Raw genomic sequence first — 25,110 nt, 5'->3', positions numbered from 1 at the left:
TTGGCATTTTTAAAGATTTTATTAAAGAGGAAAATCCATGCTCTATATGTACAGCATCAGAGTAACGTTCTGATAAATCCGTAAATGCTGATTAAAATAAAAAATTAACTGCGGTATTTGACCGCTATTCTTTAGCACCCACATGCACTCAAAAATCATAAAAGGAAATTGTTTTAATACCGAAACTGAATCGACTTCATCTCGCTGCCCACCCTGTGACCTTTTTATTGAAATCCCCCGCATGAAGCGTAGAAGCTGCTCCTCTATCTGGGGCGTGTGCAGGTGGAATTCTTCAAATTCAATCAGCGCTTTAATCATTGTACATTTACGTTTTGGGCGTTTAGGGTGACAGACTTTATCCAGAGTGACTTACAGGGAGATCAACAGGGGAATAAGCTTCAATTCCGGGATTACCAGCATTAGACGAGAGTTGAATCTAATCTGATCCCTTGAGGCTTGGAGACGGCTGTGCAGAGAAATACACTGTTAAAGGAATATTCCGTCTTTTGGCAAATGACCCGTTAGATCCACTCAGTATCACCAAACAAGGAAATGGGTGGATGTTGCATCGCTGTGGCAACATTTAAGTTCATTATAATGCATTTTAACACTTTAATGGTGTATTTATTATTGTCTTGGAAACAGTGATCTCACAGAAATTTAATGTGCTACCGGTGTTCTCATCGCACAAAGACAAATGGGTCAAAGAGGTTATTTGCCAAAAAAAAAAAGTTGGGTGTTTCTTTGACTCAGCCGGCCAAGTCTCTCTTTAAAAATGTATTTTTCAGCCCAGCTGGACTACCTGGAAAGATAAAGAGGAAATAGAAAGATAATAACCTCTGTGTGCCTCTGCGTCAACACCCCGAGGCAGTAATGCGCAAGATAGCAGCTCTGACGTTATGTGGGTGTATATTTGACTGCTGTGTCGCCGTTTTTTTTTTTTTTTTTTTTGTCCCCTCACAGCCACCAGACCCAGACGACATGCTGGGACCATCCCAAAATGGCCGAACTCTATCAGTCTCTGGGTAAGACGCACAGACACACACACACACACACACACGCAAGCACAACACACCCAGTGAGCACGAGACATCACTCACACACCTGTGCTTTAAACCTTCATCTAGCTCCGAAGCTTCTGGCCTATGGACAGCTCCGTTTTGGCCCAAGCAATAAATGAATTATTACTTATGTGAAGAGAATATATATCAGCTGCTTAATATCCAACATATGCACCAGAGAAGTTCATTTGTACGGAGTTTCCTTTATGCCGTGTCCTTTTTGTCATGTAGCTCAGAAAATATGTGTTCTAAGACCTGGACATCAACATATCCTTCACTTTTAAACTCACACAGCCGAGGTTTAGAGTAAATGTCTGTAGCCTTTTTGACTTCTTTTGAACATGCAGTTTACAATGCATAACATTCTTGTTAAAATGCCACAAAGATATGATGTTTTCATTTTTGGCAGAATAATTCTGGCTGAAATGTGATGAGTTCAAGTCCAAATAGTGTTAGAAACAAAGATAATGAAGTCAAAATTGCTCCACCATCGCTCACCGTCTTTCCCTCAGTCTTTCTTGTTTTTTTCTGTTTCCTCCCTTTTTCTGTTCATCCCCGTTTAAACTCTTCCAATTCACAGATGCGTTCTTTGACTTTGCTGCGACTGTGAAACAGCTCATGTCACCGCAGCAGTTTATAATGCATAAAACTGTCATCGGATCCTTATTAAAATTATACAAGGAAATAGAGCCGGACCATATGGTACATGAAAACGCGCTGCTGTGATTTTGACGGATACGGCGATTACGCCGCGCGGTGTCAGTGGTAATGGTCATATTTGCGATGTCATTTTCATTGTTTGTTTTTGTGGAAAAACTCCTAAACGATGATGATGTGATTTTTCCGATGGGGTCTGCATCAAACAAACGTGTGATTACATGTGGAGAACGTGCTTTACTGGTCATTGCATCTCTGTAGCGCCACAATACTTCACTTATAATGTTATTTTGTCACACGTTTTACCTTTATCAAGCAATTGCAGTTTGGATATTGCACTTGTCCATATTCCAATTTTGATACTGTTTTGATTAATTGTTCAGCCCTACGAGGAAATGAGCGGGCTGCTAGTTTTGTTTGAGCAAAGGCGGCTGGAATGTGATTAATGGAAGCACAAGTGGTGATAGAAACCGAGATAATTAACTCAAAATAACTCCGCCATCTTTCTCCTTGTTTCCCCTCCCGCTTGTTTTCTTCTCTTCATTTAGCCGACCTGAACCACGTTCGCTTTCTCGCCTACCGCACCACCGCCATGAGCTCCGGCGCTGCAGACAGGCTCTCTGTCGTGAGTACTCTCCGTCTAAATATAGTAAGATATGCATCTCCATCTCTCTGTACATGTGTGTCATATAGATTTTTTTTTTTTTTTCCCCCCCGTCTCACAGTTGAAGCACACTCCTCTCCCTCTGCATCTCATCATGAGTGCTCCTCTCGGTGCACTCCAGCCCTCCCACCGCCCTCCTACACTCCTCCTTTCCTCTTTCTTCTCCCGTATCAGCTGTCACCCCACTCTCTCTCTCTCCCTCTCTCTCTCTCTCTTATGCTCTGTCATTCCCCCCATACACTCTTGTCTCTCTCCCTCTCCACATTCTTCTCTTTCTTTGTTGCATATTCCCTCTTTCTTCCCTCCTCCTCTTTCCTTTTTCCACTTTTGCCTCTCATCTCTCGGAGTCTCCACGAGTGTGTGTGTGTGTGTGTGTGTGTGTGTTTACTCATCCTTCTCGTCTCTCGCCAGTGCATCTGTTGAGTGTATGAGCCGCCTACAAAGTGTATGTGTGTGATATGTATTAAGGCGTATAGCTGGCTGCATCCTCATCACACCCGGGCACTATTAATATTGTTGAAGTCTAAAAATAAATAAATAAATTTTAAAAAAAAGCCAACGTCGTTTTGGCGCTTAACCCTGGCGAAGACGTTGAGGTTTGATGCTCTCGCTTCCTCCCCCCTCCCTTCCCTCTCGGTTTCTCAGTTTCGACGTTGAACCCTCGCAGAGATGACTCATTATTTGGCTTGAAACCCAGCCGGGATAGTACTGAATCATCAATATCCATAAAAACAATCAAACTCTCGTGTCAAAACATGGGCCTGAACATGTGTACTACACTTGACACGCGTAGTCATCGGTATCTCCGGTGACGTAAACACACAACTTGAAAAACATGCAGTTACACAAGTTAGATTAAAGCTCTACCCCTGCTTGTACCTTTGGCAACTTATGATTGGCATTTATAAACATTTTATGCAATTACTAGGAAAAGAGATTAATCGACAGTGAAAGTTAACTTTAGTTGCAGCCTTAAATGGGAGTTTAAAGTGGAGCGTGCAGGTTCTCAGGTGCTCTGCTGCAGTAATACCTTCAGACATGTCGGACGCTGTAATAAGTGTGTGTCTGCGCCCCGGCTGCCCTCCTCGTTTCCCCCCAGCTGACTGATCGCTGTGACAGTAACGTTTGGAGGAGTGTCTGCACCGCGTCTCTTCCCTTTTCACAATATTAACACTCCTCTCATCTCCTCCTCTCCTTCTCTTTGAGGCGGGCTTAATGAATAATAAAAGTGATAATGTGAAACTTTATCGATCCCCGGGGGGGAAGTCCTCCCGCGCTCCGCTGTCCTCGAGGGGGGTTTTGCTCAAGGACACTTCAGCAGACGCGGGGGCTTTAACCCAGATCGACGGAGTTTCTCAACCTGCTGAGGTGTGTGTTTCTCTCTCTCTCTGTCCAGTGGACCTGCTGGGCATGCCGTTAGTGTGCGGGGTGTTCGAGCAGCACGGCCTGAAGCAGAACGAGCAGCTGCTGGACATCTCCCAGCTGGTCACCTGTCGACCATTCTGTACCAGCGGCTGGAGCGACGCACAAGCACCTGGTCAACGTTGCCGCTCTGCTTGGACATGTGTCTCAACTGGCTGCTCAACGTCTACGACACGTAGGTGCCAAACACATCCGCACCGACAGGGATACACAGATACACACACACACAAAAAAAAAGACGCTGCTGTGATGCAACAAAAGCACGTTAAAGAACTACAACGACCATAACGCACTGCAGATGGCACCCTGCACATTATGCTGAGGAGGTAACCCATTTGCAATTAGCTGTATGTTATATTTGCTTCATAAAACTAGTGATAATCAGATGGGAGTATAATAGTCCGGTTATGCAGCAGTAGCAATCTAGCTAATGTTAGCCCCATTAGCATATAGTAGATGTAGTAAGAGAGTTATTGCCTAAAACACCGATAAGATATGGAGCTCATTAAATGAAATGTCAGTGAATATGCAGCCAAATTATAGGTCGATGTCAGGTATATAGCTAACATATATGCATGAAGAGGGAAAAAAAAACATCGAGTTCTTTTTCATTCAATACAGTTGAGTGGAAGAATAAAGAGCCTTCGCCCGCAGCACAAAAACAATTTTCCTTCTTACATAGCAGGACCCGCGGCATTCAGGGGGCGTTAGTGACCAAAAAATGCAGCATTTCAATATTTCGACAGCCGAGAAAATGTGATCAATGGCTGGCCTTTAACAAGGACGTTTGTTTGAGTCTGAGCTGCAGCACAACACCGCTAACACGTGCTGTTGTTTGTTAACCAGCGGCCGCAGTGGAAAGATCCGGACCCTGTCCTTCAAAACTGGAATCATCTCACTCTGCAAGGCCCACCTGGAGGACAAATACAGGTGTAAGTAACACACACACACACACATGCATGCATTTGCACAAGTACAAGGGGTTTATTGTATTGTATACAAATTGTTTTTCATTCGATAGAGCCCCTGTCCTTTATTTTTGCAAATGAAAGCCCTCAGACTCAGAATGGCGATGTGATTCTCTCTCCTGACCTTCCTCCCTCTCTCTTCCATCTCCTCCTCCTCCTCTCCTCCATCCACCCCTCTCGCGGTTTCCTCCCCGCTCCCTCTGCCCCCCCCCCACCCCCCCCCCCCCCCCCCCCCCCCCCCCCCCCCCCCCCCCCCCCCCCCGCAGTCTTGTTCAGGCAGGTTGCCAGCGTGACGGGTTTCTGTGACCAGCGTCGCCTCGGCCTCCTCCTGCACGACTCCATCCAGATCCCCCGGCAGCTGGGCGAGGTCGCCTCCTTCGGCGGCTCCAACATCGAGCCCTCCGTCCGCAGCTGCTTCCAGTTTGTACGTGGCACGCAAACACTTGCACTGTGACACATTAACAGCTGGGAGGGGGGGCTTTGGAAGTGTAATGTTAGGAGTTAGGAGGTAGGCTTGGATGATATCCAGAGTTTCACATCACAATCACTGGGTAACTGGCCATACGATACTATCATGATATTTTACCCATAATCACAATACTGGCAATATGCAATATATTGTAAGATAATCAGCCATGGTACATCACAATATCTGGAACTGAAGAAGAAAAAAAAAATTTTTTCAGTCAGCAGGAATCAACATGAACATGACAGAAGAGTTAAAATACCTAAAGACAGGAGCTCAAATGTGCATCGATGCAAATGAAGTTGAAGAGGAAGTATCGCGATATATTGTGTTATCGATTTATCGTCCCACCCCTATTCAGTATTATCAGGATCAATAATATTGCTTATCCTTTTATCCGATTTGATTTTATTCTATATTATTCCTCTAACATCTTTTAAAATGAATGTTTTATGGAAATAAGTTTCACATTAATCAAAAATTGTGTCATCAAAATTGGCCACACATCCTACTGCAGTCTTTTGTAATCAAATCGAAATGAACAAAAACAGTAAGTCTGAGACAAAGAAGCACTTAAGATTTACACACACTTAGACAAATTTAATTGACCTATCAGAATAAGTCCATAATTAGCATTTGGGCCTGCGATGTGGGTGGCCGTCTTGGTTTTCAGTAGTGTCGAAGATATTGCATGCGGCTATAAATATTGCGATATTCAATATTTTTTTAATGATATTCCCACAGTCCCGCTGAGCGTCCCCGTGTTTGTTTACGTCAGGCCAAATCAAGTTTATTTATAGACCGTCTGTTTTTTTCTCCCCTCACAAACGGGGTTGTCACAAAGTGCTTGACAGAAAACAAAAGACAAGAACATCGATTAAACCCAAGGATAACAAAAACAAAGAGAGAGAACAAGTGTGTCACAAACTCTGCAAATGGGGCCAGAGATGGTGTGTGTGTGTGTGTGTGTGTAAGCACAGCAGCGGGAGAAGTAAGTGGAATGACAGACTGCAGGGAATCAAACAAATGATGTCTGACAGCTGTGAAGATCTTGGTGAGATGGAAACATGGAGATTTTGAAGGACAGACGCCGAAAAACACAACAAGCAAATAAGGCATGATGAACGCGATATATCTGCACACACACACACACACACACACACGGGACGGGACATAATCTGAGGTGTGTTTGTGTGTTTCCATGGAGCCGCCAAGGAGACAAAGTGGCCGGATCATCAAATCAGCATTCATTCCTCATGCGATGAAAACATTTGAAACACACAATCCGGCGCGCGCTCCGTTTCTCTCCGCCGCGCTTTCCCAAAGTTCACAGAAATTGTAATCTCGGCGGATTATCCTTTATTCTGCAGAAGATAATCACATTTTGTTTGCCTCCAGAGTCCCCACTTTCATAAACTCGCCAAGATTTCCGTCCTCCAAACACATATCGAAAGTCGATTCATTGTCTTGCGAGGGATAACGGCAGGAACGTGATTCTCGCCCACGGAAACTGGCACAGCTGTTAATCCCTGACGGGGTTTTGACAGGGATTGGGATTTGCAGAGATAATCATAGTTCACTTTTTGATATTGACCTCAGAAAAAAAGCGTGAATGAAATGGCATTTTTTTAAGAGCCCCTTGCTACTTTAATTTGATGTATTTCCTGTTGAAGTGCGTTGTGAGGGTGGGGCAAAGACAAAAAGGCATTTTTCAAAAATATTAACCAACGATCAGTTTGGATGAGAGCGGCAGTTTTATGTGAGGGGAGGGAATCTCAAAAATATGATATTTAATTGATGAACATTTTTGTTCCCGCCCTCTGGTTCAGTGTGTTGTCACCACTGAAGAGAAACTGTATTTCAGGTGTAATAAGTTTAGGGATTTTTACGTAAAAATACGAATAAATCAAAATTCCTAGTCATTTATTGTTAAATATGTGAATACTCTGGCATGAAAAATTGGGTAAAGTGGAGAAATCTTCCTGAAGAGTCTGAGTTAACGTGCCTAAAATTTATGTGGCTGGATAAAATCTGGATTGGGGCTTTTGAACGCCGTCCCGGACAATAACTTAGAAAATGAATCTCACATTATGAAGATGACAGTCATTTTGATTGCTTTCCTCTTCAGATTCTGTCTGTGTCTTCAGGGTTGAACCAAGGATACTTTTTGGGTCCTGATGAATTGAATGGGCTCAAACTTGCATAAATAGACACGCAAATGCTCAGACACACACACACACACACACACACACACACACGCCAGGTGGACTATCTAATCTCATCAAACCCTGAACTGGAGATTGTTTGGCTTCGCTTCAGCTGTTTCCTCTGGGGAGGGTGTGTTTGAGTGTGTGTGTGTGTGTGTGTGTCTGTTTGAGTGTGTGTGTGTGTGTGTGTGTTTGAGTGAGCGAAAGAGGGGTCAATTCCATGGAAACTCCAAAACCCTGGCGTTCCCAGAGTCCCTGCTGATGGGAATGTGATGCATGATGAGTCAGATATGTAGCCTACTTTTCATGAGAAGTACGTCCAGGCTGTCACTATTTCCTCTCTCTCTCCAGCACTGTTTTATTTAAGGACACAACACGGGGCGAGTTTAGATTTATGAGGTTACATGGACTTATGGGGGATATAAACTTGCAGCAGAATTAAGACTAAAGACCTACATAAAAATTCAATTCCTCCCAACTTGACTGATATCCCACAAGATAACGCTCTCGTTAAGTTGTCTAATATTTCACTCGCATATGTCTCACTTAATAAATCTTACGTTTTTGCATGATTGTATCTCCTACATACTTCCTGATGCTGTGTTTTTCCGCAGGCCAATAATAAGCCCGAGCTGGAAGCAGCCATGTTCCTGGACTGGATGCGCCTGGAGCCCCAGTCTATGGTGTGGCTGCCCGTCCTGCACCGCGTGGCCGCCGCCGAGACCGCCAAGCACCAGGCCAAGTGCAACATCTGCAAGGAGTGTCCCATCATCGGGTTCAGGTAGACTCGCCGTCCCAGTTTGACCTCCAGAGTGAAGATATCAGCATGGGGACTCATGACATGATGAATGTTTTTTTTTTTTTTTTTTTTTCAAACATCATTCGTCATAGGCTCAATGCTACTAAGTCTCCCACATTGTTTCTGCATTTTTTTTTTTTTTTTCAAGCATATCTGAAGTTTTTCATAAATGTCAAACCAAAAAAAAAAAAAAAAAAAGATGAGCAGAAATAGATTTCATTTTGCAGTAAAGCGTGCTTCTCATCTTGTTATATAAAGGACAATAAATGTAAACAACAATAAAACACAAAACTCATTTCTTTTTGAGTTTATCCCCGATTACGTAACCGATAAATTCTGTCCTCCTGCGCTTTCATGTTTCCAGAGCCGGTGGTGACGCACCTGGTCTGAACTGTGCATCGACCTCCACCACCGCTGCTGCTGGACTATGGGAAATAATTTTCACATATACAGATATTTTTAGACGGTGTGCTTGTGCAATAGTCTATTTTATGAAAACAAAATCTAAAGCAGTCAAGAAATAACGTGTATGTTATCGAAATCACACAAAGAGGGGCTTATTTTTTATTTATTTATTTATTTTTCTATTTTGAAGGAGAGCGAGCACTCTCGTCCCCGTAGTATTCCCTCTTTATTTATTAAACAGTCTGAGATGAGAAGGTTCTGGTGTGATTCTCCGATTTCTCTTCAAGTCACACACACACACATAGAATTTAAAAAAAAAAAAAAAAAAGGGGAAAATGAAAGAAAAGACCGCTCACTCGCTGCTTGGTTAGCTCACTGAGCTATCGCCCTTTTTTCCGGTTAGTTTTGGTGTCCGTCCAAAGATGAATTATTGATAAGCGCCCGTAAAGAAAGACAGGGATTTATTTGTATGTAAACTCTTGAGGTAACCAGGGACTTTCCAGGGTTTCATTTCTTTAGTTCTGTTTTCTGTTTTTACATTCGCACCTCGCAAGAAAGCCTCTCAGCCTGAACAAATGCTTCGGTAACTGCTGCATAAAAGCCATAAAAAACCCCTTTAACGTGATCATAGGTGCTCCACCTCTCACGGAGCTGCATTACCCATAATCCCAGTAAACAAAGCTCTTTCGGGGTGTTGTCAGTACAGTAAAGCGCGTTTGCCTTACATCGCCCGGGCGACAGCGGCTTGTGTCCAGCTGTGGAAAAAAAAAAAAAAAGCCTGTGAAATAATTTGAAGTCTTCATCTAGTTCAACAGCAGTGGTGGCACAGTTAACCACCTGACTCGCCTACCCGAAGGCTCCACTGTAAATATGAATTATTTATCACATGATTATTATGATTAAAACAGCAGTCGTCGTAGTTTTAACCTCGACCCTGAAAACAGTGGTGAAACCCAAGAGGCTTCTTCTTTTTTTTTTTTTTTTTTTTCCCCTCCCCAATGAAGGGTTGGGACCCATAAAGGGGGGGTGTCACTGGTCTATTGTTGGTGGGCCCCTTCATGACAAGAGCAGTAATAAATTTTAATGAAGAGTCCCACGGCAAGAGAATAAATTTCTCATTTGGGTACTGGAATGAAAGAATTTTAACAACTCCTACCCTGGAGAAAACAGAGCTATAAATTTTCCCTGTTAATGATTCTCTCTCTCTTTCTCTCCTTCTATCTCCCTCTTTCTCTTTCTGCCTCTTTTCTCTACCCATATCCCCCTCACCCTCCTCCTCCTTCTCCTCTGTCCTACTCTTCTTGTTTCCATCTCGCTCTGCTCTGTTGTTGGGGTTGCATCCTTTTCCTCCTTTTATCTCTTTTCTTTCTCTCTTCTCTCTTTCCTTCCGTTGCTCTGTCCATCTCCCCCCTTCTTTTTGTCTCCCATCCCCTCTCTTGCCCTCTCTGTTTGCCTCTCTCTCAGATACCGGAGTCTGAAACATTTCAACTACGACATTTGCCAAAGCTGCTTCTTCTCCGGTCGCGTTGCCAAGGGACATAAGATGCAGTACCCCATGGTTGAATATTGCACTCCGGTATGTGTATATGTGTGTGTGTGTGTGTGTGTGTGTGTGTGTGTGTGTGTGTATGAAATATGCATGGATGTTTGTATTTGTATGCAGTGGTGTAGTTGAAAGGGTAGATGAAGAATGAGGAGGAAGATGCACAGTTGGTTCTCAATCATCTTGTATTGTGATTTTTTTATTTTTTTATTTTTAGTGTCATGAACTGTAAAATATCAATATTACTGACATTTTTTTTCATTTATAACAAATGCTAAACTAGAAAACAGTCACAATGTGAATATGCCTTGCCTATTGTGCAGTCAAAATAATTTTATTTCATTTAGTACATTTCTTAGTGACTTGGAAAATTTTGGAATATCACAGCATTTCGGTAGCTGTGTTAAAACCGAGAAAGTCGGGGAATCTTAATAAATTCTCCGGGGAATTTGGTCAAATATGAGAGACTTTTGCAAGTGCATTTCTTCACAGGAATATACAAGAGTAGATCCTCCAAGTTTCACACAGTCACTGTATTAGTTGGTTGTTTTCAGTTGTTGTTGTTTTTTTTCTCCACTGCAAACCCAGCTTCCCCCTGTCAGAAAAACATCATTAACAAACCAGGAGGCAATGAAATGTTGAAGTCACGGAGGCTCGCTGACTTAATTATAAAATGTGATGCAAAAGACATGGAATTTTACATCAGAACCACAGTGGGACCCTCGAATAGAACATATACTGACCTTTTTTTTTTTTTTTTTGCCAAATCACGTAACACTTGCTCTTCTGAACCAACACCTGCATGTGCCTTCAACTTCACGTTCAAGACGGTCAAGTTCACTTATTTACACAGACCCTCACCACAAGCACGTCCCAATGGAACCAAACCACATCAAGATAATCGATAATCAATGATAAAAAAAAAATCTGATGAAATACAAACACAAGGAGGCAAAAAACTTCTCCTTCGTGGCACCACCAGCCTGAGAGCATCAGTTCAAGGAAGAACTGACCACAAAATGAAAATATTGTCAGGAAAATATTGGGCGGGCCAAGTCAACGGGGACGACCGAGGCCTTGTTCAGACTTTGTCTTAACATCCGTCTCAGGTGATCCGATCACAGGAAGACAGCTGAGACAGATTGGCATCCAGACACGGCACCACCATGCATCCTCACTGACGTGCGATCGGATCCGCCATCGACCTCAGATCCACCAGAACTGCCTCTCCTCTCTTCCTTTGACTCCTCTGTATTTACTCCAGCTCCCTCCTGTCCATCCTTCCTCCTTATTTCTGTTTTCCACCATGTCACTATCTTCCCAGTATTCCCCACACATCGCGGTCATTACCTCTGGCCCATTCACAAGCAGTTAAACCCGACCTCTCTATGCTTTTGGATTACCTGACAAACTTGATTCAGTAAAAAAAAAAACGTGCCGCAGTCGGTCTTGCCGTTGAAATACAGAAGAGAAAATCAATCAGGTGCTGTTGAGGACAAGGCAGAGACAAAATGTACAGGAACGCAGAGAAATCCTGCTCACTCTATGAATGAGGGCTTTGCGGGAAAAGTGTGTGCCGTGCTGATGTGAAGTAAAAGTACTCAGATCTGTTGTTTTCAGATCACCTGAGATGCACAAGTGTGAACTGGGAAGGGCACAGTAACATGGACAACGACATGAATGAAAAACAACATGGTCCATAGTCCACTTAACTCCTGCATGTCTGACTTTTCAAATGTCCAGACCAGCGTGGCTTCAGGAGCCGGGGGTTTAAACAAGTTCCCAAAGCCCCGTCTGAGAGGCGCAGACCTGCTCCTGTCGCCGTGTGTAACTGCACACTCCTCTTTGCCCTCAGAGCTGACAAAGAGGGCATTAACTTCACTGCCTCAATGTGTGAACCAAGTCAAAGGGACATGAAATGGGTCGTATTTTCTAGAAGGTGTGTGTGTGTTTGTGTCCCACACCCATCCACTGAACAAAGCTGCCTTTGTGTCCCTTATTTTCTCTCCCTCCCTCCCTCCCTCTTTCCCCCCCTCTCCCTCTCCCTCTCTCACTGTTCCTCACTCCTTTTCCGTCTTTGTTTCTGTCTTGCCCTCTCTCTCTCCAGACTACATCAGGAGAGGATGTCAGGGACTTTGCCAAGGTGCTGAAGAACAAGTTCAGGACCAAGCGCTACTTTGCCAAACACCCTCGCATGGGCTACCTGCCCGTCCAGACCATCCTGGAAGGGGACAACATGGAGACGTGAGTCACACACACACACACACACACACACACGTGCGCGCGTGCACCCATACAAGGAGGGGCAAACAGACAGACAAAATAGATTCCACGACCAAGCCATTCCCAGCAGTGTGACCTGAATTCGGTGTCACACACACTCACCCTGAGACGACCTCACTCACACTAACGCAGACGCCCACAGGCCGGTATGATGGGGCTGCCATGTAAATAAATGCACGCACACACACACACACACACACACACCTGTGCAGAGTGCGAAAACACACCTGCAGAGGTGCATTAGTGTTTTCAGTGCTGTCAGACAAACGTGTGTGTGTGTGTGTGTGTGTGTGTGTGTGTGTGTGTGTGTGTGTAAAAAAAAAAAAAAAAAAAAAAAAAAGATCCAGCTTTCCTTTGTGCATCCTGTTTGTTTGCTGTTGTGCTGCTCACACAGCATATATCAGTTTATTTATTTATATCAAGTGTGTTTGATGCTTATACACTGCAACATGCACACACACACACACACACACACACACACACACACACACATTTTTGCATTGCATTAATGTACGGCTCTGATTTGTGTATGGAGCGTTCTACAGTGGACCAGCTTACACACACGCCACCTCTGTGTAGCGTTTGTGTATTACATATGTTTGGACATAAACACAATAAACATGCACAAGCACACCTGCAAACACACACACACACACACACACACACACACACACACAAAATACTGGATACCTCAGATTTGTGTCACTGGGTTTCAGTGCCTGTTTGTACTGACGTGTGTTTTAGTATTTCTACAATGTGATGTTGTTCTGCCTATTTTATTGTTTTTATTTTTTAATTTGTGTTTATGAATATTTGCCATATTTACCAGGCAGGAAACACAACAATAAACTCTTCCAGTGGTGGTTTGTTGTCTGTGTGTGTATGTGTTGTGCCCGTGCATGTACTTGTGCACTCTTACCCATATCTTGCCACACTGTCTTATTCGTGTCACACACACACACACACACACACACACACACACACACACACACACTCCACCTTCCCCCACTGCTTTTCATACTACAGCTCCCATCATGCTTTGCTGTGTAGCCTCCTCCCACTTCCTGTATCATTATCTCACACTTTTTTGTCTTGCAGTCCTGTCACTCTGATCAACTTCTGGCCCGTAGACCATGCGTGAGTACCTCGCTCACACACACACACACACACACACACACACACACACACACACATATACATACACATACACATGTCCATTCAGTTTTTCTCCAATTTCATGCGCAAAATAACAGAGACAAGCCGTTTTCTCTCACTTTTTCTTTTAATCACCTCACAAACTATGTCCCTCACACTTTTAGACACACACACACACACACACACACTCACTCACTCACTCACCCATTTGATTGTTCACACTCTCATTGTGTAATGTCATTTTGTTTGTAGCTGTGGCGGTTTGGGATTTCACCGCCGCCTCTGTCCCCCGCTGCTGCTTGACCCGCGCTCCGCCCTGCAGCTCTGTGACTCAGGACAGGATCCACACCCTTCCTTTCAGCTTTAAACCCCAAACCGCAAAGCAACCCGCGCCGCTAATCAAAGCCACCGCTGTAGTTTTAAATTCTATCGCATCATTGCATTAATTATTAACACGATTGCACAGCTAAACGATGGCTTTGTTGTGTTTTGCACGCCCCGTCGAGGGCCCGGACGAGAACACGACTCTGACGGAACCGCGGCCCGACATGAAAAATGTCCGCCTGCGAAATCTCTGCGTCTGAGCCGAGCCCCGGCGGATATTAGATTTCTTTGAGCCCAAAACTCAATTTGTGGTTTCGCCGTCGAATGTGTTTTTCAACAGTGTCTTTTGAGCCCCAAAGCAAGCGCACACCTGAGCAGCTCAAAGGAAACCTCACCTCCTATTAACCCGGGAAAGCAGTGACAAAAACATACTTCAGGCCAGTAACCCAAATACTTTTATTTTTGTGTCTGGCTGTAAATATGCTCCTACATGGATGTCCAGTCACTCTGTGCTTGATTATTTGTGCAGAACTTCCAACATAACAGATGAAATGCAATGCACATGTGCAGAATATAGTGTGACATGAGGTTGTTTGCAAAATATAAAAGCATACTTCTGCATTTTGAATTATGTTTATGGTGAAAATGCTGCTGTATGGTAATGAAACCGGTGCAGCTGCTAACCACACCAAGACATCTAAGGTGAAACCTAAAAGTAGCCCACATGGACGAGATTGAAAATGTCAAGGTGTTCTCGTGAGGGGGAGATTTTAACTTTAAAGTCACATCCTAATTCTCGAGGACTAAACCGCCACGATGGAAGGGATTTGCACGTCCTCGGAGACGTGTCGTTTCGCCGCGTCACCGCCGTGATCTTTGCTTTTTAAAATGCCAGGCAGACGAGGCGCGAGATCCCGGGTTTCAGCACGTCTTTTTGAAGCGATTGCGTTCGGAGCCCAGGAGTGTGGCATGCCAGGGGGGGAGTTTGTTTACCGAGCGTTTCATGCCGCCTCACATCTGTGCTTTGTACTGTTGCCACCCTCTCAGCTCCACCGCGCATTCATGTGGCTCGTGCATGTGCGTACGTCGTGTGCGGTGAGATGAATGAGACGGCTTTAGGTGGTCTCATGGACTCTTTCTCTGTCTGCCTCTTTCTGTTTCTCTCTCTCTCTCTCTCTCAGGCCTGGCTCATCCCCCCAGCTCTCACATGACGACACACACACCCGGATCGAGCACTACGCCAGCCGGTAATACCCCACCAAACAATCTGCATTCAGCTGTGACTACTCGTAGCGTAGGCTCATGGTGTTGTGAAAAGGAACGTAACCTACTTTTCCAGTTGTCTTTGGCTCCAGAGCTTTCTCCAGAGAGCTTCCCAGACACCAAAAACATCATGAATCATGTGATTTGGAGTCATAATTTTTCATGATAACCTTAAACTACATCTCTCTTAGTGCATTGAGAGAACCGTCGGATCAGTCGCTCTAATTTTATGTTGGTGTCAGTCTGGGGAATTAGTGGTCAAATTCAACATTTTCATGTTTATTTTGCTCAGTAACTCTAAAAGTGGATCAGTTATGCAAACCATGATTTGAAAATCACCGCAGAGACTCATTACCTTGTTGAATTATTCTGAGGCAGATGGCACAGGACTCGATTTACGTGTTTTTTTATGGATGTATGTATGTATATGTAGGTGTCAGTTTCAATTTGCATTACTTTTAGTCCATCTGTCACTTATTCTAGAAGTGATTCATGTTTTTCTCACCTTGTTTACAACACCGTGAGTCTATGCTCGCAACTCAGGCCAAGAAATATCACTCAATGCAAACTTGGAAGAAGTGATGCAGCCTTTCAGACATATGTCATATACAGTCAACAGTACACGGATTACAGTCTAAAATTAAACTAATTTGCTTGTTGGTGACATATGTTTCATTGTGGAGGTTAGCATAAACCTTTAATCAACATCTCACAATCTGTTTTTTTTTTTTTTTTTTCCTGTTAAATCCACCACTCTGTAGATGAGCTAAAAGCAAAAAAAAGAAATAACTCACTTTGGGTCATTTTCCTGTACTTATGGAATTGGCTGTATATGACAGTGCTTTGAAAGAGAATGATGCATGATTGTTGATAATTTAGAGATGCAGAGGTGCCTGGCTCATAGAATTAGACCTACGCGATCGTCTACCTTGACAAATTGAATCAGTCTTTCTTCAGTAGGCATTTGGCATACTATGAGAAAGAGAGCTTTGACATCTGTACCTCAGCATTCCTTAACATTAACATTACACTGCAAAGATCTCTCATTGAAACAAATGGGTCCTCCTGGCTGTAGACGTACCATCAGTTTAAATGAGGAATGCTAAAGATGCTTAAAAGGTATTTTGGGTTTACACCGGCTGCCAATGAGGAAGCTTTGTCCCACATTTATCACAAGTGCCGGATGAAGAATAGTGATAGGCTCAAAATGTCAAGGTATCCCCTGTTAATAGAAACTAAATCTGTACACAAAGCAATACATTGACTTTTTGGCAAATAAGTGTTTTGCAGTGAGAGGATCAGCACTCGTGCCACCTCTGCGTCCAGTATTTCCTCTGCAGTTGTGCATATGTCAGTGCTTTTGAGATGCTAAATTTGCTTGTAGCACCGGTTTTCCACTGAGCAAAGAAAAAGGCAAGCATGCAAGCTTGAAAGCCTAATCAATACTGGACTCAAAGGAGGAGGAACCGTCACCGGCATTGTTGTCATACAACATTCAGTCAATCGCCGGAGAGTACTTGCCAAAAAGTTAATGCATTCCTTCAATTTGCAGCGATCCTAACCGCACAGAGGAAACCACTGCTGAGGGACAAGAAGCAGCTGAATCAATTTATCAATCAATCAGTCAAACGGTAGAGGAAACGATCATTTTATCAGTCAATCGGCAAGTCTTGGCATTCCTTAGTGGAGTCGGCGTGAGGTCTGAGCCACAGGCCGGGTGTTTGATCCCTGGGAGAGAGTGTTTGACACCAGTCGATGTTGCCTCGGGCTAGCACACACACACACACACACACTGACACAGAGTCAGCTCCTCATACACACTGACACACACTGGCACCGACACATGCGAGCAGACATGCTCACACATGCTGAGTCACACTCCCCCCCTCTGGCTATGTGCTCTCAGCCCCTGTCACATCCAGATCTGTTGGACTGTGGATACTTTCTGCTAGATTAAAGCGGGGTGGTAGGGTGCAGAAGTAACATAATTAAGCCTTGAGTGAGCTGACGGCTTCCAGGCCAGGAGTTCATCTGTTGTTTTGGTGGTGCATAGCAGCTCATGAGTACAAATACACTGGACCGGACAGATGCCAGTCTGCCACCGGGCTCACCCCCCATCCATCTGTTTTTAACGCTCACTGCCAAGCAGAGAGCTGTTTTTTTTTTTCCACCCCCAAACTGAGATCATGCCCCAAAACTCCGCCACCAGGCCAGTGATCTGGTAAGGATGCGATAGGGCGAGCCTGGAGAAAACTCTTTGGCATTTTGCTCACCGCTATATTTTATCATGATAGATCTAATGGAGAAACAGTGCCAGGGGCTTAGTTTACAGGCTGAGTTTTAATGGACTGCTTTCATAGAGGAAAATTCCACCCTCGGATAATCTTACGCCGTGATATATCATCGGTCTGTGATGTTCAGTGCATTCCAGCGGTTATTTTGTGATCAAGTGTTGTAATTACTTTGTCAGTGTGCCCACTTTCCCTCAACATGCCTTGTCTGCTTCTACTTAAGTCACTGATTTGCTACATATCCCTGAATGCCTTTTGACAATGACATAAACTCGGTTCTTTCAATTGGAGGTGGCATGTGGGCAGAGAAATAGCTTGTAATTGTGGTGGTTCAGCTGTGGATTATAGTGTTAAAGCAGCTGCTCTTTCTCAAAAGTGTTTGCAAAGCATCCTGGTATAATGAGGCCACTGTTAGTGGATGCCTGCCTCTTTTATGATGGCTTTTTCGGCTGTTGTTGAACACCGATAAGCGAAAAGAGCCCTTTACCCGTGGGTTCTCGGAGACTAATGACAAAACCTGATGTTTATCATGCCATATTGTTTGCCCGTTACGCGCACGTGTAGCTGCGCTGGAAAATGTCAGTGTGACCTGTCGTCTACATTTGGCCAAATGGAAACATGCACCACCCAAGGCAAAACAGACCAAGCAATGCAAGGAGCATCAGCCGTAATGCTCTTGAATTGTGTTTGTGTTTTAGGGTGGATTTTTCCTTTAAAGGATAATGCATCTGTTAGTTAAAGGTACACTATGTGGAATTGCATTGAAACGAGGACCTCATTGTTGGCTGATAAATCACTTACACTGCAAAAACGCAAAATCTTACCAAGATTATTTGTCTTATTTCAAGTCAAAAATGTCTTATTTCTCGTCAAAATATCTCATTACACTTAAAATAAGACATGATCACCTCAGAAGTAAATTGTTTTTTAGACAATTTTCACTTGAAATAAGTGAAAATTAGCTAGAAACAAGAAACAAATTTTGCCAATGAAACAAATTTTCACTTGTTTCAAGCAAATTTTCACTTGAAACAAGAGACAATTGTCTAAAAACAAGTTACTTCTGAGGTGATCATGTCAAGTGTAATGAGATATTTTGACTAGTAATAAGACATTTTTGACTTGAAATAAGACAAATAATCTTGGTAAGATTTTGAGTTTTTGCAGTGTAATCCACATTTTCTATCAGTTCCTTGAATCAACCCTCAGTTTTGCATAGAGCTCCTTTAAACTTTGTGACGGTGATCTAGGCAGCCACTTATCTCTCTATTACTCCTGCTGGTGTCACACAGTCAGCATAGTTGCAGATATTGGGGGTCATTTTCCTGCCTTCAGTAGAAGACACTTGCCACCATTCATTTCTGTACAGCATGACACAACAGTTCCCACAGGTTTGAAAATTGCCGGGGCCAGCTCGTCCATCATAGTAAACACGAAGCCTTAATTTGGTTATGTCAAAGTGCCCGTGTTGAGTGTTTTCATGTGAATGCACTCATTACATTACACTCTGAAACTGCCCACCCAGAGGCAATCAGTTTGACTTACTCACCTTCACCCATCTAAATTGAAATCCACAACCACGGGGGTGAACATGTGACCTCTGTTTTAAGGTGGCTTTTCCCTGCTAATTGCTAGACGCTGGCTTTGGGACTGACTGCTCTGTTTCTTCCCCCCTCCGCAGGTTAGCAGAAATGGAGAATCGTAATGGCTCTTATCTGAATGACAGTATCTCACCCAATGAGAGCATGTGAGAACCGCTTTTTGTTTGTTTGTTTGTTTGTTTGTTTGTTTGTTTGTTTGTTGTTTGTTTGTTTGTTCGTTCCACCAACCTGCTCACCCAACGATTGGCTCGCTGTGTGTATTGGCCCCCGCCTGCCACAGTTGCACCTTTTTATCACCATTGGCTGGTTGTGAAATATGTGATTGAGTGTGTTTTCATGCACACAGTATCGTGGATTATGGTCATAGTTAGGGACTCATTCTTGATAAGTTTGCATAATCATATCCCATTTACAAATAGAGGTTGTCTAGGTTATTGTGAATGGGATATGATGTTGATATGCAGCAGCTTGGTAACAAAATACTTGCATCATGGATAATGAATACTGGTGTGCATGTAAATACATTCAGTATTTTTTTTCAGTATTTATTTTCCCTCTTCCTACTTTTTATGGCATATTTTAAGTAGTGTATATGTTCATCATCTCTTTAAACTGTTCCCAGTGAATTTATGTGCTTTCTAGCTAATGTTGCACTCAGTATTCAGAAAATAATGTGACTTCTATTTAAGGAAAAATCAATGTCTGCATAGGGTTTTTTTTTTCTACTGAACAAATAAAACAGGACGACTGCATAGTTCACACAGAGAGAGAGAGAGAGCGGGAGAGAGAACAAACACTAACAAATTGGGGTTGTTATAACTGGCCAGTTATAAATCTAAACCAAACAAATCAGAATTTGCTTGACTTATCATTACTCTTCTCCATTTCTCTCCCCAACAAAACCACGTCCGTGTTTCCATATGAGATTTCAACTGTGAAGGTTTATTGGATAACGCCGCTGTCTCCTGAACCGCCTGTAAATCAGATTTTTGGTTATGGCTGAAGCTTTCCGGTGCCACAGAGTCATAAATCCCGAGACATATAAATCCAATTTAAGGTTGTTTGAACAGCAGCGCGCTCGCAGTCGTCTGGTCAGTCCAGATTATTTTAAATGTTAGATGTTAGTCATCACCTGAAAGTGCACGTCCCCCACTGCCACCTGCGATGAATGTACACGGCATTCAAGCTTAACATGTAGAGAACTGACAGCGGGGACACTAATCTCTTTCTCTTAAAGGTTCATTATTGCTAATTTAAATTTTATATGGCCCAGCCCATTTAAAGCATAAATCATCAGGTGAATTCGTAGTTCCTAAAGAAAAATTTCTCCTGGAAAAAAAAAAAAAACATTTTCTCATCCAATATCAGGCAAAATCACAAAGCCATGCTGCTTTTTTTTTTCTAGGTCTTCTCAGAGCATAAATCAGCTTTATCTCACAGATGCACGCAGCTACTACCAGCCACTTCTGACGTGTTTTGTTTTTCACAATCAGCAGAAAGAAAAAGGGCATATGTAAAAATAGCTTTCATGATATAGACATTCAGATTTGCGTTTTTATTTATTTATATTTTTTTTTGGATGAGAATCAACGAGCGTGAAAAGTAGGGGACGAGTGTGCATCACGCTGGTGTTATTTCCCACTCTGCCCAGCCTGTCTGTGTGTGTTTACTGACTAACAGGGGCCAGGGGCCACTGCGAATCAGAGCTGAGTGAGTAAAACACACCAGCGGGCGGCACACTCTCCCCGTCACGAGTTTTAGTTTCACATCCACAGTCAGTTTGAAGGGGATTTGTTTTCGCGTGTTTCCAAACGGAGGGGTGTCTGCAACTCTTCAAGTAGTCTGAGTGGAAGATTGCCTCAGCCCGGCGAGTGCAGCCGCATCCAAATACCTGGCCTAATTAAAATCCTCCCAAATACCCCGGGCTGCGCGTGTGATTGGTCAAAGTTGGCAGAGCGTGGCAAATTGAATTATCCCAAAATTCAGCACTGCGAAGAAAGGTTCAGGACAAATGTGTTTGAGAGAACAAGACAACTCGGCTCCTCTCTCTGTCTCTGTTGTATTTTAGATTAAAACTGTCTGACTTTTCTTATCTGGTGCAATGTTGGTTCAATATTGCTGTCTCCTTCAATGGCTGATGTTTTTTTCTCTCTCCTATCCTCTATCCTCTGTGTGCGTGGGTGTGTCTGGATATATGCATCTGCATCTCTGCGACTGTGTCTGACTCTGTGTGTGTGTGTATGTGTGTGTGCGTATGTGTGTTTGCAGCGATGACGAGCACATGTTGATCCAGCACTACTGCCAGTCTCTGAACCAAGGCTCTCCTCTCAGCCAGCCCCGCAGCCCCGCCCAGATCCTCATCTCCATGGAAACGGAGGAGAAGGGAGAGCTGGAGAGGGTCCTCAGCGACCTGGAGCAGGAGAACAGGTCAGCGTGGGGACACGCGTGGAGCAGCTTCTATTATTATAACAGTCATTTCCAAACAGCAAACCATAACTTTAACACTCATCAATACACTTGATGTCCTCGCTTTGTCTGAAGCAGGTCCTGAGAAAACCTTCCAGCTTTTATTAACTCACCTCAAAGCCTTGACTTTTAGATCGAAGTAACATTTTATACTTCGTCCACCTCTGGCTTAAATTTACCTTCAAGTCATGCATATAAAAAAAGTTTAACGCTTATAAAACTATCTATCTATAACTAACTATAAACATCTACAAGTCTATCAACAGTAACCATAGCAAGAACTTCTTATTAAAAAAATTTTATTAAATATTTTAGACAGGGAAAGTAGGAAATTTTACTAAAATCTTGGGACAAGTCAAGGCTTATCAAGGATTTTTGTTTGCCTCCGTTTAGAAAATCAGTACCTAGTTACTCACCAGGGGTAATAATTAATTTCTGTCGTATTCACGATGTGTTCACTGCCCTGACAGAAAACAGCGTAATGAACTAAAATAAGACATGAGAATTTGAAGTTTGTTTAAAATTTTGGTCAAAGAAAAAATGTCATGTTATATAGGTCACTGAAATTCAGCATTTTAGTTTTGAAGAAGTCAGGGCATTTTGCATTTGACACACAGTGGGAACTCTGTTATCAGAATAATGAAAATGCTCTGTTCAAATTTTAATACACTTATTAGATTGTTTTTATGAAATGGGGTCATTTTAGCTGTCTCTGTCCTTTTATTTGTTCCACTGAAGGGATTTTGAATTGGACAAGGATGCATTTCATCACTGTTCTTTCATTTTTAAAATTGCACTGATTGGCCCAGAGGCCGACTTCATCATGCATGGGTGACGACATGTCTTCTGCCGCCTTGTTTTATTTTTATCTTGCCAGTCTTTGGTGCTGTAACGTCCCCATTTCCCCTTACCAATCAATAAAGATCACCCTATCTGTCAGGCACCAGGAGCTTCAGATTTGTCTTCCAGCATGAAAAGTTCACCCGTTTGCTCCCCCCGGTTCCTTGTCCCCTCTCAACAGGAAGCTGCAGGCCGAATACGACCGTTTGAAGAAGGCCCACGACAGGAAGGGCCTGTCCCCGCTGCCGTCGCCCCCGGAGATGCTGCCCGTGTCGCCGCAGAGCCCCCGCGACGCCGAGCTCATCGCCGAGGCCAAACTGCTACGGCAGCACAAGGGCCGTCTGGAGGCCCGCATGCAGATCCTGGAGGATCACAACAAACAGCTGGAGTCCCAACTGCACAGGCTGAGGCAGCTACTGGAGCAGGTGCACACACACACACAGGCACACTAATACAGATACACACGTTCAGTTAGACTGTCAGAAACAATACCACTCCCATTTGTAATATATATAACAATGAAAAAGTCATTCTGTAGTCTGAATAAATCGCCAGATAAGACAAATCCATGAGAGATACCGGTGCGATTATGGCCCAGCTGTCATTAGAGTATCATTTAGGGCTTTGAGATATTAATAAAAATCAATTATTACAATATTTTATACCAAAGAACTCAGTATCTAATATAATATGATGACATTTTAGGGGTGGGTTTTTCTGCTTTCACAAAATGTATACTCAAAAGAAATTTCTTAAAAGGAGAGATCATTAGTAATTGGTAATATTTAATCAGTACTTAAGAATAAGTAAGTAAAGGCCCAGTTAGGACAGGTTAATAAGTTCATTAAATTGTATCAGTCTACAGTAATGGAGCCTTGAACACTAAGAAAACACAACGCTCAAGTTCTATCGTGACGGTAACCCTCCCAGATGATACATAGCCTCATATCACAATGCTGATATTATATCCTGAAATTTGTTTTGAAACTGGGGCAGATAGTGGGACGGCACGGGGCGCACAACGCTTGGCTCTCCAACCACAACAGACAGACAAGGAGCAAATCACGCCATCTCGCAGATTTCCATTCATACCATGTCTGGACTGTCAGTGAACCATTTTATCTTTTTATTGGCTTGTCACAGGTCTGCATGGTCCATGTCGACTTAGCTGACTGTGTCGCCTGTCAAAACACTGCAAAATGGTACAAAATGACTCGGCTCGCTGTAGCATGGAGCTGAGAGAACTGATTTCCTAAGGGTCTTGAAAATCAGCGAAAATTTGTGGATTTGAGGAAATAAAATAAGAAAACTGAAGGCCTTAAATTACAATATAACACCAGAATTAATAAATAAATCGGCGCCATAGCTGTAGGATGCTGCTCACATGCTGGGGGAAATCACATGATGGATTTTAAAGCCGTTTTAAAATGACGATTGCATCTAAAGTCCGGGAGTTGGAATCCCGTGTCGCGGCCCGGGCTCCCACCTGCCTCGGCTGCTGTTAAAAGAGCCGCCGAGCGAGGCACTTAACCCTCTCCAGCTCCACTGACTGACAGAAGACACGCTGCCTTCCCCGGATAAATAAAGGTCAGCAGAGAGCGCCGGTGGACTGTGGTGATGTGCACTTTCCACAAGCCGCCATACAAAGGAATAAAAGAGCGTTTCCTTCACATTGTGTGGCTGCCAATAATAGCCGAGTCTGAGGATCCTGCCAGGGCCTTGATCGCACACACACACACAAACACACTTCCCTTTTGACACTTGGTAATGTATCTAATGAATGTGTGTGTGTGTGTGTGTGTGTGTGTATGTGTGTCAGACGGACTCCAAGGTGAACGGTACGGCCCTGTCCTCTCCCTCCACCTCCTCTCAGCGCTCCGACTCCTCTCTCCCTCTGCTCCGCGTGGCCGCCAGCCAGACTACTGATACAATGGGTGAGAACACACACCCTCACACACACACACACACACACACACTCAAATCCTTTCATTTGCATCTTGTAGCACACACATACACGCTCACACCTCTTGAATGTGACACCCCTCCCTTCCTGTCTCAGGCGATGACGAGCTGTCCAGCCCTTCCCAAGATGCATCTGGGCTGGAGGAAGTGATGGAACAACTGAACAACTCCTTCCCTCATAGCCAGGGTACAGAACACACACACACACACACACACTCACACACAAACAAATGTTCGCTGCACATGACAAAGACACAGGCCAGCAGGCTTTTACATAACAAAAACAAGCAGCCTCCACTCCCACAGATTCATTTCAGAGTGAAAATAAAATCCACAGCTGAATATTTTTGAAGTGATGAGTGATCGTAACACCTTTTGTTTCAAGTGAAATCATCTGCTGCTGTTAGATCATTTCACTTAAGGGCTAATATATAAGCCAATTAACACAAAATCTTTTTTTTTTTTTCGTCAAGGATATAAATCACTTTAAAATACAACCCTGCGCTAAGGCTTTCCTTAAGGCATTAATCTGTTAGGTGATATAAAGGCAGTCGTGTTCAGTCACAGTGCATTTTAAGTGCATTATTAGCCACATAATTTGCTGTATGGAAAACTTTGATAAGGGCAACTGCGGCCTAAAGAATAGACGAGCAGGCCATTGTCCTAAAAAAAAAAAAAAAAAAAATCAAAGCTCGGGGTTCCCATCGGTCCTTAAATGGTCTCAAACGTCTTC

At 43.5% G+C, this 25,110-nt stretch overlaps 1 protein-coding gene across 1 annotated transcript in view; it reads left to right on the top strand.

The window, feature by feature from the left end:
• The window catches only part of LOC115371141 (dystrophin-like), a 251,782-nt gene that overhangs the window by 221,754 nt on the left and 4,918 nt on the right, over nucleotides 1-25,110 (top strand). The window contains 17 exon segments of the mRNA XM_030068315.1: nucleotides 964-1,025; nucleotides 2,267-2,310; nucleotides 2,313-2,343; nucleotides 3,779-3,874; nucleotides 3,877-3,979; nucleotides 4,651-4,736; nucleotides 5,039-5,196; nucleotides 8,060-8,226; nucleotides 10,114-10,225; nucleotides 12,300-12,436; nucleotides 13,574-13,612; nucleotides 15,136-15,201; nucleotides 19,190-19,255; nucleotides 21,378-21,536; nucleotides 22,597-22,840; nucleotides 24,235-24,349; nucleotides 24,475-24,564. Of these exon segments, the coding sequence (XP_029924175.1) occupies nucleotides 964-1,025; nucleotides 2,267-2,310; nucleotides 2,313-2,343; nucleotides 3,779-3,874; nucleotides 3,877-3,979; nucleotides 4,651-4,736; nucleotides 5,039-5,196; nucleotides 8,060-8,226; nucleotides 10,114-10,225; nucleotides 12,300-12,436; nucleotides 13,574-13,612; nucleotides 15,136-15,201; nucleotides 19,190-19,255; nucleotides 21,378-21,536; nucleotides 22,597-22,840; nucleotides 24,235-24,349; nucleotides 24,475-24,564 (1,775 nt within the window).

The sequence above is a fragment of the Myripristis murdjan genome, chromosome 2 (assembly GCF_902150065.1).
Source record: "Myripristis murdjan chromosome 2, fMyrMur1.1, whole genome shotgun sequence".
NCBI classification, from domain to species: domain Eukaryota; kingdom Metazoa; phylum Chordata; class Actinopteri; order Holocentriformes; family Holocentridae; genus Myripristis; species Myripristis murdjan.
This window is presented reverse-complemented; position numbering and strand designations above follow the sequence as displayed.